The sequence below is a fragment of the Camellia sinensis genome, chromosome 5, assembly GCF_055761805.1.
Source record: "Camellia sinensis isolate YWXY chromosome 5, ASM5576180v1, whole genome shotgun sequence".
In the NCBI taxonomy this organism is placed as follows: domain Eukaryota; kingdom Viridiplantae; phylum Streptophyta; class Magnoliopsida; order Ericales; family Theaceae; genus Camellia; species Camellia sinensis.
The window spans coordinates 180367351-180381251 of record NC_138965.1 but is presented as its reverse complement, the minus strand read 5'-3'; the positions used below and the strand labels follow the sequence as shown (position 1 = coordinate 180381251).

General features: G+C 37.9%; 1 protein-coding gene across 1 annotated transcript; it reads right to left on the bottom strand.

Moving 5' to 3' along the window:
* Positions 1-6550: 6550 nt before the first annotated feature.
* LOC145791919 (uncharacterized) lies at positions 6551-9690 on the bottom strand. Its single transcript, XM_082872375.1, has 2 exons — positions 9594-9690; positions 6551-7374 (listed from the first exon to the last, which is right to left on the bottom strand). Exons 1-2 carry the CDS (start codon positions 9688-9690, stop codon positions 6551-6553), a joined length of 921 nt encoding a protein of 306 aa, XP_082728501.1.
* Between the last annotated feature and the right edge of the window lie 4211 nt (positions 9691-13901).

Below are 13901 nucleotides of genomic sequence, written 5' to 3'. Positions count from 1 at the left end.
TCTAAAATTTAAACAAACATATCTATGATTTTCAATTTAAGTAAGGAGAGTTTAGAAAATAATCAACGTAATCGAAATATTTATATAATTTATAAAAAATAAATGGTGTAAAATGATTTATGGTAACTCAAAACATACGTAAAATATATTATGGTGACTCAATGTATAATATAACTCACCTTAATAGTGATTCCTCACTCTTACTTTCTATTGTCAAAGACCGTCTTACCTAATAGTTGCCTTCGGCCAGTATATTTTCCCTTTGTGTTTTTTTTTTTTTCTTTTTCTTCTTGATCTTGAGCACATCGTGAGCAAATCCCCCTTTTATATAGAGAGGCAACCATAGGCACCAAGCCACATGGCTGCCCACACGTTTAATCCCTATTCTTTAGCCATTAATTCATTAATTCATGCTTATCCAAAATGCTTCACCCTAGATTAAATTCTACTTTGGCCCAATTTTTAACCTAATTATATACTATTTTATTTTTTTGATATACGATCATAAAATTAATTATTTTATTTTACTATTACTACCATTATTATTATTATTGGTTGTGATATTAATTAAATATTTAGGGTGTCACATTTCTCCCCTCCTAAAGAGAAGTTTGTTCTCAAACTTGTCATACCTTAGTTTTAGAAAAGGTGTAGATTTCGGCCCCACATTTGATTCTCCCTTTCCCACATAGCTTCTTTGACATAATGATTCCACCATAAGACTTTTACCAGAGGTATGGTCTTGTATCAAAGAACTTGATCACGACGATCGAGAATCTGTACTGGTTATTCTTCATAAGAGAGATCTTCTTGAACTTCCAGGTCCTTATAATCAACAACACGCTCTAGATCTCAAAGATACCGCAAAAGTATCGAAACATGAAACACATTGTAGACATTGGATAGCTTAGGTGGCAGGGCAAGGCGGTGTGCCACAGGACCAATCCTTTCCAGTACCTCGAATGGCCTGATGTAACGTGGATTTAACTTGTCTCGCTTTCCAAATTGGATAACCCCTCTTGTTGGTGAGATCTTTCGGAACACATGATCACCTATTTGAAATTCTAAGTCCCATCTCTGTGTATCTGCATAGCTTTTCTGGCGGCTCTAGGTAGTGCGAATTCGTTGTTGGATGAGTTGAATTTTACTATTTATTATTTGCACGATCTCGGGGCCTAACAATTTCCTATCTCCGACTTCCGTTCAACATAGAGATGATCGACATCTCCTTCCATACAATGCTTTGTACGGTGCCATTTCAATGCTTGCTTGTAATTGTTGTTATAGGCGAATTCCACTAACAATAGGTGCTCATCCCAAGTACCCTTGAGGTCTAGTACGCAGACATGTAACATATTTTCCAATGTTTGGATTGTTCTTTCGGATTGTCCTTTAGTTTGTGGGTGATAAGTATTGCTAAACTTCAGTGTTGTTCCCAAAGTTTCTTGCAATTTGTTCTAGAAATGAGACACAAATCGTGGGTCTCAGTCAGACATGATTGAGACTGGGGTACCATGCAAATGAATGATTTTCTTGATGGTGAACTTAGTAAGGGTGTACGTGATTTTGATTGGTAGAAAATGTGTCAACTTCGTCAATCGGTCTACTATAACCCATATTGCATTATTTTTCAAGACTGATTGTGGTAGCCTAACCACGAATTCTATAGTAATGTGCTCCTATTTCCATTCAGGAATAGGGAGTGGTTGCAGCATTCCTGCAGGTCTCTGATGTTTTGCTTTAATACGCTGACAATGTAGGCATTTAGAGACGTGGCTTGCTATGTTACTTTTCATTCCTGTCCACCAGTAGTATTCCTTCTAATCACGATACATCTTCGTATTGCCAAGGTGGATCACAAACCTCAAGCTATGAGCTTCTACCAATATCTTCTTCTTGAGTTCTGGAAGGTCGGGTACACAAATTCGATTTCAAAATTTTAGCATCCCATTGCTTATAGTGAAGTCAAGATCAGGTGTACTTCTTTGCTCCTCGTACTTTTTCTTCAAAAGTTTACCTTCACATTGGCGTGCTCTAATTTCTTCAATCAAAGTGGGTTCCACGGTTATATTGGCGAGCAATCCATTGATCTGGCGGGAAACAAGAGTACATGCCAAACTTCTGATCATCTTTCGGCTCAGTGCATCTGCCACCACGTTTGCTTTGCTTGGATGGTGTTGGATCTCTACATCGTAATCTTTCATAAATTCTAGCCACTGCCGTTGCCTCATATTCAATTCTTTCTGTGTAAATAGATATTTAAAACTTTTGTGATCAATGTAAATCTCGCAGGTTACATCGTAGAGATAATGACGACAAATCTTGAGGGCAAAAATCACCGCAGCCAACTCTAGATCATGAGTTGGGTAGTTCTTTTCGTGAGTCTTTAGTTATCGCGAGGCATATGCAATGACTTTTCCGCTTTGCATAAGAACGTAACCCAAACCATTGTATGAGATATCGCTATAAATTGTGAACCCATCTGCTCCAGTAGGGAGTGCTAGTATAGGAGCTGACATAAGTCTACTTTTTAATTATTGGAAGCAAAGCTTCTGTTTGTCAGTCCATTCAAAGGGTGTGTTCTTTTGAGTTAGGTGGGCTAAAGGTGATGCTATCTTTGAGAAATCTTGCACGAAACGTCGGTAATAGCCAGCTAGACCCAAGAAACTTCGAATTTTTGACACATTAGTAGGTTGTGGCCAATCCACGATTGTTGCAACTTTTTGGGGGTCAACCAAAATGCTGTCCTTGTTAATGACGCGACCGAGGTAATATACACTAGTGATCCAGAATTCGCATTTCTTTAATTTGGCATATAGTTTGTGATCACATAGTGTTTGCAGGACTGTTCACAAGTGTTGCTTATGGTCCTCCGTTGACTTGGAGTATATAAGAATGTCGTCAATGAAAACGATGACGAACTCATCAAGATAGGGTTTGAACACTCGGTTCATGAGGTCCATGAAGGTCGCGGGAGCGTTTGTGATGCCAAATGACATGATGAGAAACTTGTAGTGCCCATAACGAGTTCTGAAGGCAGTTTTTTCAATGCTTTCCGTTTTGACTTTTAGTTGATGGTAGCCAGAACACAAGTCGATTTTCAAGAATACTTGGGCGCCTTACAGTTGATCGAACAAGTCATCGATTCGTGGCAGAGGGTGCTGATTTTTTCAGCTCTCGGTAATCGATGCATAACCTCATTGTGCCATCATTTTTCTTCACGAACAATATTAGAGCTCCCTAGGGTGAGGTAATAGGTCGAATGAAGCCTTTGCCCAGTAGTTCTTGAAGTTGGGTCTTCAGTTCTTTCAATTCCGTCATTAACATGAGGTAAGGAGCTTTTGAGATTGGTTGTGTACTAGGTTATGTTTCTATCACGACCCAAACTCGCTTCTATAGGTTTAGCTTCGTAACCGGCCAGTAATCATTGGATTACCAAAGGCCTCTTAGCGGAATAACATATAATTAGGGGCTACAGAAGCAAATATACGAAATATACATAGTCCATAGAGTTATGCCGATATATATGGGACATAAATTTTAAACCTTTGACAAATATAAGTGATGTCATAATGCAGGTCTTACATCACATCCAATACAAAAGTAGCCAAAAAGGGACTTAGCCCAATATACACATAACATAAAACTTGTTCATACTTCAAAGAAGACAAGGTCTTAAACATATGGCATTTAGACTTGACTTGCTCACAAAAGGAAACCTCCTTGGAGGCACAATGACTGGCTGACAAAACAGAATCTTAGGCCATTAACTTTGGGCCTGGTCACGTGCCTGCTCACCTACATACATAATAACAAATAGTGAGCTGGTGCCTAGTGATTAATAACAAAGTAAAGGGTTTTAATGAATGATGTCCATCACAGAGTCAGAAATTATAGTTTATATCCGAAATAGAGTCTTATGCACATTTAGATTTCAAATCAAAAACAGATTTATATACATGTTCAGTCGTCAAAGCAGAAACAGATTCATAAATGTAATTGCGTTCGTATTTAAAGTTCATATATTTCTCATCATAGTACGTGGCACATCCATTAGTATTAACAAATCTGATAAACCATAAAGGGATGGCCGTAAAGGGCATTCTGATGACTCATGTGCACAAAGACGTTTTTGATGACCTACAAAGGGACTGTCATGAAGGCATTCTGATGGCCCATAAAGGGACGGCCAAAAGGTATTCCAATGACTGTTGTGCATAGAGACGTTTTCGATGACCCATAATTGGGACGGCCATAAAAGCATTTCGATGACCTATAAAAGGGACGCATATCATATGATGCTAAGGATGCCATGAATACATTTCAGAAACTTGGACAATCATTCATTCATATAAAACATAGCATTTCAGAAACTGATCATTTTCATATCATCATAAAATAATTAAAGTCAATCATAACTTTACAGAGTTATTACTCACAGTGGTTTGTGTTGTCACTAAGCCTCAGATGCCCACCTAAACAAAACACAGAACCAAAGCACAATTGAAGCACCATTTCATTTTAATTCAATTCTCTTTATGTGTTTCTAGCTCATAACTATGTGAGTTCAAATGGTGCCTAAGAACTAGGGCTGCAAAAGAACTGAGTTGTTCATGAACAAGCTCGGCCCGGCTTGGCTCGTTAAGGGCTCGGCTCGGTTCATTTATTAAACAAGCCGAGCTCGAGCTCGACTATTAGGCTCGTTTAGTAAATGAGCCGAGCTCGAGCTCACATAAGCTCGGCTCGTTTATCTTTATTTAAATTATTTAATAAATATATTATTTATATATTAAATAATATATAAATAATAATATAAATAATATTAAAAAAAATTATCGAGCTGAGCCGAGTTCGAGCCCAGTTTCTTATCGAGTCGAGCTCGAGCTCAATAAACGAGCTCGATAAGTAAACAAGTTGAGCTCGAGCTCAGCAAAGCTCGACTCGGCTCGGTTCAGTTCGTTTACAGCCCTACTAAGAACACTTGGAGTGGCATGAGGATGCAAATATGCACTTAAAAGAGTTTAAAAGTTGCTGAAAATAGGGTCTCCACTCGAGCGCAACTTCCTTCGCTTGAGCGGTCTGCAAACTTGCCAAAAGTACTAGTTGCGTGAAATTCTCGCTTGACGGTCGCTCGAGCGGAAGATTGAGTAAAAAGGTCCTCACTCGAGTGCCACTTTGGTCACTTGAGTGACCTGTAAAATTTTTTGAAACTTCTGGGAGCTCGATTTTCAATCTCGAGCGACATTTTCCTCACTCGAGCGAACAATGCGAATTTTGGAATTTCCAGAACTGTATTTGAGTTTCAAAGTTGATATTCCAAAGGTTCCAAACTCGTGTTTTAAGCACAAAAACATGGGAAAATTTTATAAAACATGGAAACATAGTTAATTTGGAACCAATTGCTCAAAATCATGAACCAAATTCCCAAAGTCTAGCTTAAACCATGAAGTTGAAACCATGCAAGAGAGGAACTCTTTAATCTCTTTGTAAAACTTGACCAAATGGTATGAAAAGTGTAGGAACATGAAAAAAATTCTCAAATAAATGTGTGAGGGTTCCATGCATGTAGAAAATTTCATGGAATTCAAACTCAAATTGGTGATTCATGCATGCATGCATGCAACTATGCTCAATTCTTCCATAACCAAGATGATCCTAGCATATACCTTCTAAATTCATGCAAGCGGCCTAATAGCTTGGTGAATTCATTTCTTATATGGATTATCTACAAGAATTGAGTGTGGTTTCCATACCTAGAGTTAAATTCAAGTGCAATCCTAACTCAAATCTTCAAGTCTTCCACAAATTCTCCTTTCTCTCTCTAAGGTGTTGAGTTCTTCTCTCCCTTTCTCAAAATCTCAGCCAAATCATGTATAAGTGAGGTCATAAGCTTAATGGGCCTATTTATATGGTATGATTAGCTTAGCCTAATCAAGGTTGGTTAAGCCTAATCAAGTGGGCATCAAATTAATTTAATTTAATCATTCCGAATCGAAATCCAATTGAATCTATCATAATGTTCCAAAAATTTCAAATAACACGTATATTAAGTCAATTTCATGATCGGATGCCGATAAGGCCTTCGATTTGCAAAATATAACAGAATTTCAAATAGATATTCCTACAAATAATAGATATAAATACAAATAATGTGATACACAGGCAATTAATGCAAGCTTTCACTTTAATTACTTATTAATCCTTCTTAATCATGGATTATACGTTAATCATGGGTCGAGATTGTTACAGTTTCAATGGTGAATTCGATTTCTAGGTCAACTAGGGTACTAGGTAGGTCTTCAAGAAAGACATCCGGAAATTCTCAAACCACAGGGATTGCATCAAGTGTGGGGGCCTCTTGTTAAGTATTGATCATATAACATATATAATTACAATAACCTTTTCTTAGAAGTAGTTAGGCTATTATAGAGGATATGACGCATGGAGGGGTGGAAACTCTAGTTCCATCAAAGATAAGCTCAAGTTGATTTGGTAACTGGAGGGAGATTTTTTTAGCTTTGCAATCGATAGAGGCATGGTTGACAGCAAACTAATCCATTCCTAAGATTACATCAAAGTGACTAATGTGGAAGGGAATCAAATCTACATAGAAGGTTTCGCCTTTTAAGAATATATCATAAGATTTATACATATTAGTACCAAGGGCAGAAATACTAGAAGGAAAAGACACAGACAATATATATCCTAAGGGTTCGGGTGTTGATACTAACTTAGAAGCAAAGTGTGGTGCAACAAAAGAATGAGTTGAATCAGAGTCAATGAGGACATGAGTTAAATTACCACAAAAAGAAAGTGTACCTGATACAACGTTCTCGGTAACCTCCAGGTTTCCAGGCACCAAGGTGAAAGCTTTTCCTTGGCATTTTTGGTCCTTCCTCACGCCTCCAAGTACTGCAGGTTCTGGGGTTAGTTCAAAGGGGCCTGTAGTAGGATTGGTAAGCTTTGGACAATCTCTTAGCAAGTGGTCAACTTGACCGCATTTAAAGCATGCTCCTGTGTCTCGATGGCATCGTTCCCAATGAGCCTTTCCACAAGTAAGGCAATTAGAAATAGTGCCACCTATGGGGTTAGTAGGACCTTGATTACCTAAACTAGTTGTGCTCATATTTACCTTTTTTGGGGGCACAACACCAGATCTTCTATTATCTTTTTCCAAAAATTGCTTCTTTTGGCTTGTTTCTCCAGCACGGGAGGCTTTAATCCCTTTTTTCGCAATGTATACTCGATCCACCACATCCACATAGGTTGGTAGTTTCAAAACCTCAAGCCTATCTTTGATTTCAGCATCCAATCCTACTTCGAATTTCCTTACTTTTCGAGCTTCGGTAGGGATGACATATGTCACAAATCGAGCTAGTTGCGTGAATAAGGAGAGTTCAGAAAATAATCAACGTAATCGAAATATTAATATAATTTATAAAACACAAATGGGGTAAAATAAATTATGGTAACTCAAAACATATGTAAAATATATTATGGTGGCTCAAGGAATAATATAACTCATCTTAATAGTGATTCCTCACTCTTACTCTCTACTATCAAAGGCTATTTTACCTAATGGTTTCCTTTTGCCAATATATTTTCCTTTTTTTTTTTCTTTCTTTTTCTTCTTGATCTTGAGCACATCCTCAGCAAATCCCCTCCTTTATATAGAGAGGCAATCATGGGCACCAAGCCATACGGCTGTCCACGCGTCTAATCCCTATTCCTTAGCCATTAATTCATTAATTCATGCTTATCTTTCATGCTTATCTAAAATGCTCCACTTTAGGTTAAATTCTACTTTGGCCCAATTTTTAACCTAATTATATACTATTTTATTTTTCTGATATACCATCATAAAATTAATTATTATTATTATTATTATTATTATTATTATTATTATTATTATTATTATTATTATTATTATTATTATTATTATTATTATTATTATTATTATTCTTGGTTGTGATATTAATTAAATATTTAGGGTGTTACAGACTGGACCGTCTAGTCTTGATCTCCAATTGGAGACAAGCTGGATGTTGTACTATATACACATGTTATGTATTTTTTGAGATAAATATTATGTATGTTTGTGGTAAATGTTATGTATTTTTTTTCTATAGGAGTTACAATAATTTGTGGTTAAAAAATGAAGTTACGCATTTTGTGATAATGTTATATATTTTTATGGTAATGTTATACATTTTTTATCCAAACATTTTCTAGCCACAATATGTAACATTACTACAAAGATACATAATTTCATTTCCCAACCACAAATTGTCCTAATTTCTACTAGAAAAATATGTAACATTTACTACAAAAATACGTAACGCACTACAAAATCACGTAACAAGATACATATAGTACAAACACTTGGAAGAGGTGTTTAATCATAGAGAAAATATCATTTTGTCTCCAAAACTATTACTCAAAAATCAATTCAACCCATGTTCTTTTAATAATATTAATTTTATACCTAAATTATCTAATTTTGCATCAATTTTGTCCTCACCCTCAATTGCCGTCGATGATCAAATGGAAGTTGCTGATGTGGCACCTAAACTTCATTTGAAATTTTATCTTATCCCCTAAACTATCTCCAAAATATCAATTAGACCCCTGAATAAAATGGAGTTTGGGGGTCTAATAGATATTTTAGAGATAGTTTGGGGGATAAAATGAAATTTAAAATGAAATTTTAGTATCATGTTAGCAACTTCCATTTCATTATAAATGATAGCCAATGATAGGGGTAAAATTGATCCAAAATCAAATTATTTTGATGTAAATTAATATTATTAAAAAACAAGAATTGACTTGATTTTTAAGTGATACTTCAGGGGGCAAAATGATATTTCATCTTAATCATACATCAATTTCTTCCACTTACATAGTACACATACTCCTGTTATGGATTTTTGTGGTATATGTCACATATTGTGATACGAAAATTTATGATTTAGAAATAAAGTTACTCATTTTGTGATGATATTATATATTTTTTTGGTAATGTTACACATTTTTTTGTTAGAAAATGTTTGAATAAAAAAATATGTAACAGTACTTTAAAAAAATACATAACAATACCACAAAATACGTAACTTTATTTTTGAACCACAAATTGTCGTAACTATAAAAAAGTACGTAATATTTACCATAAAAATACATAATATACATCACAAAAATACATAACATGATGCATATGGTGTCTACTAGAATTTCCCAAAACTTTATCCAACCCATCTTTAATGGTGTTCATATTTTATTTCATTCTTTAATATATATTTTGAGTGTTGTTAAATGCCCCTATTTTTCCTCTTAGAACCCCCTCACTTTTTTGAACCCACGCCACCAAAATTGCTCATTTCCTCATTTTTCTTTAAACCCCTATCATAACCGCTATTATGCGCTTTAAACCCTTACCCAATACTTCAATCAGCACTCCCACGCCCACCCCTACCTCCAGCAACCCCTATTCCTCACCATTGTTTCTTTCACCATTAACCCTCTCATAGTCCTCATTTTTCACTGGAGACCCTTCTTTAGCCTTTCTTTGTCACAGATGACTCCTCTCTAACAACAACCTAGCTCCCTAGCTCCATCTTCCTTCCTCTTTCTCCACCATTGATCCTCTACCTCATTTCTTTCACCCAAATCTTTCATTCCCCCAATCTCAGTCATTTTCCATCATCGCCACCCACACAACTACCCTAGAGCCCTCTCCCACCATGCTTGTGTTTGATTTTTCTTCATTTGAAATCATCTTGTCTAGTTCAGAAAACCAGTATTGAACAAATAGTGGTAGTTCGGTTATAGACTATTGAACAAATGGAGGTGGTTCGAGCTTGAACTACCAAACTGAATTTAGGGAGATTTCAAACAGTGTTGCAATCGTGACGATCGTGCATGAAAGTTGATTGCTACCATCGTTGACCTTCTGTGATTGCAATTGAGATTGGTGGTAGGTATAGATAGATTGAGAAGGGTAAAGCTTGAAGGGTAGCGAAGAAGTGTCTAAAAGTGGCTTAGGTGGTAGCATTACCGGTGGTTGGTGAGTGGGGTTCAGGGTTTTGATAGCTAGAGGTGATGTTGGTGATGGTGTGAGGGAGGTTGCCAACTGGAGTAGGGGGCAGCAGAGTTACAAATCACATGTAGAAGAAAGGGGAGGGTAATTGGTGTTGGGGTGCTGGAGATGATGGGCGACGACGAGAATGGGGATAGCTGTTGGGAGTAGGTTTAGGGTTTAGGAAATTAGGGTTAGAAAGTTAAGAATAAGGGTAAAAATGGAATTTCATGTTTGGACAATACTGGAATTAAAAAAAATGAAATATGTGGGAAGTGGAAAATTCTATTCCCACACACTTACTTCAACACACACACGTAGTGGTTGTTTGGCATGTTCTAAAATAGCACATGTTATTTTAGCACATTATCCTATTTAGGTCATAATCATCTTATTTAAGTCACATCATCTTGTAGACGTCCCCGAACATCTCGAGAGGGAATCCCGTTTTGTTCATTGGGGCTTACTATAGTTTGGACTCAATGTCACGGTCCTGTATCTAATCTCGCGGAGTGTAATGCAAGACCGATGAATCATCAAAGAGTCCAAATCTGGCAAATCGTTTTGAAAAACTGATTTTTAGAAAGAAGTGCCAAACATGGACTGCTTTGCCAGATACAGAGTCGCCACCTAAATATTTTGTTTTGGGGGAATTTAGGAAACCCTGACTCGTGCCTAAGGCCACGTGTCCGTCATCACCAAAGTTGCCTCAGCTCAGGAACTTGGGTACGATTGGGGAGGGTCATTTCATGAGCACCCCCGCTCGCCTGATCGAAGATCGGCCACTACTAAGCATGGTATCGAGTTTTTGAAAACATATGTGCTCTTATCCCGGTTTATTAGCCTAGAATTACTATGTGATGCGCACAGCAAAACAAGTATAGACTGGTTTGCCTAAGTTGGAACAAAGCATCGCATTCCGTTTGTTTTGCAAATGGATTGAGGTTTGCTCTCGCAAGTAGGCTAAAACACGGGTTTCGACGAATTATTCCAACTCAAGCAACCTAACCTTCACCCACAGGCATTCAGGCAGTTATATCACATAAGCAGTTAGCCTCATGGCAAGCATGCTATTATGGCAGTCACTTACACACATGCAAGGATGCTAAAGCATAAACACTTACCGAGTACTCCGAGCCAAAGAAAGAAGCTAATTAGAAATCATGCATGAATCCTAACTATGCTGAAATGCCTAATGCAACACATGCAAAAATGCAACTAAGATAGGCTCGGCTACTCTAAAATGGCATATGAAATGCAACAACTGATACACGTATTTAACTCGGATTGAAATACAATGCAGTTAGTATGATGCGCCGAGCCCGGTGCATGCAAGACAGATAAATGGATGCAAACATGCGAGCATAAGTATGCCAATTGAAACGTGCCCTAAACTAACCATCACAAGCTAGTAAATAAAAGGGAGAAAGACGTGGGGTTAGAAGGCATGCATCATACACACACGCACACTTATTACAACATTGCCCTCCTCGGAGGGTCCAAATGAATAGTACAGAATAAACTAGCTAATCTAAGCTAATTAAACTAATTATTATACAACATTAATTAATTAACGAATTAACTAAGTGAGGAAACTAGCATACAAATTAAACAAATAGACTGTCTCAGCTCTGTTCCGAATGATAGGGATGCATGCATGCTCAAGTCGCCTTGTCGGGAAATCCATCGCAATGCCCCGATTTGCCTCTGTTTGTAACTGGTCCCAGAACACTGTACAAAGCTCCAGAAGGCTGCTGACCAGTTTTTGCTGCTAGTTTCCAGTTTGCTGCAACAGAGAGCGAAAAAGGGGCATGGCAAAGTATTTTCAACATATGTGTGCATGACCACTCTCCCCATCATTGCACAAGCTCCAGGGAGTGTAGTCCTCGATCCTCGTGTCACAAATCACGCATCTCGATGCATGATGGCCGATGATTCGGATTGCACGACTCGATGTAAAATGAATGCACATATAAACACAGCAAGGCCTAAACTCCATCATGGGTAATCTGGAGTGTCGGCGACCGAGAATCTAGGCACGTTTCGTCACTTGGAGTACGAAATGCCCCTCGTTTCTCGTGTTTGGACTAAACCCTATTCCAAACACAATGCAATATACATGGCATACACAATACGACTAGCATACAACCCTAAACACAATGCAACATAATCATGCTAGCATGCGAGGGATGATATGCAAACATGCAACTAGCATACACAATGCTATGAACGAAGAATGGCATACTCAATGCACATGAACTATATGGCAATGCACATACGAAGATAGACATGCACGAAGACCTGAACAAGGCATACACAATGCGACGATCAAGCATGCGACAACATGGATATGGCATACATAATGCAAGATGGACTTAAACTAAAATGAATGGGCCTCAGCCACACTCAAATAAGTGGCCATACACGATGAAAATGAAGCAACAACACACCTGTAAACATGTACAAATGCAACGGACTAAACTTAAGGCACAAAATGCAACTCCACCAAAGCATGGTAAGCATGAAATATGGCATACAATGACACAAGTTCCAGCTCTGAAGTGGCATACAAGGCAGTCCTAAATCATGCAAACAACTCACCCGATGCATGTTAGATGACTCAAGTACCGAAATTGGTGAAGTGCATTACACTAGAGGTATGCAAAGCGATGCACAAATGACCAAACCAGCCCCAAACAGTCCCTATGTAGGCCCAAAACAGTAGGAAAATGGACTAAAATGGTGGCTCAAAAGGCACGAAAATGAAGCTCATGCAATGGTCCATAAATGAGGCATACAAGCACAACCCTCAAATGCATATAAGGAGTGGAAAACATGGGAACATGGCAACCTTACATGCTTTGAAATACCGTGCACAATGACCTCAAAATATGCAAACACCTCAATATAAGCATGCAATAGGCTTCAAAACTCAAAGCTAGGCAAGGGTATTGCACTACAACCATGCATAACAAATATCATTCGATCATGAGGCCTAAAAACAGAGCTAAGGCAGTCCAAAACATGCACAAAATCAGTTTAGAACATGGCCAAAATATGCTAGAATCAAAGGCCAAAACAACATGCATTACAAGCTAGTGAAGAGGATTTACACTACAAGCATGTGAAGCATTCAAGAGGCCACTAAACTAGCATAAGAAAGAGGTATGACATGCCAAATAAAGCCCAAAAACCCACTAAAACATGGTCAATGCATGCAAGAATGACATGCTCCTTTGATAAGCTATGAAGATGATTGTTCTACACATGCAAGGTGGACATCCAATATGACAAAATCAGCTCTGGAAAGAGCTTATGCAGGTCCTAAAAAATACCAAAAAAGGCCTGAAACAAGGCTTGGAGGTATGCAAGTAAGGGCTCCTTTGTAAGGCCAAAAATGCTAGAAAACAAAACAAGGAGAGAGACGGTCACCCCTCTCTGATTTTGGCACTCAAAACAGCATGCTAGCCACTGAAAATCCATTGGATTTTAGTGGCTAAAAGGCCAAATAAAGGCCAACACAAATGCTCTAAGGCATGGCTCAAAACAAGGTAAAATGAAGCATGCAAGGGGGTAGATGACCCCCAACAACAAAGTGACCTTAAACAAACATGAAAAGGACCTCAAAGAAAGACTTTTTTCAGTTTACACTAAAGCTCAAATATGCTTGCAAGTATGGCTAAAAGATGGAGCAAAATAAAGCTTAAAAGAGGGAATAGTGTGTTACCCTTGTAGCTTCAGCAAAACCAGCAGCTTCTTGGACCAAAAACTAGTTCTTTGAGACCTCTCAAGACCCTCCAAGAACCTTAGATCAATGGTGGAGGTGGCT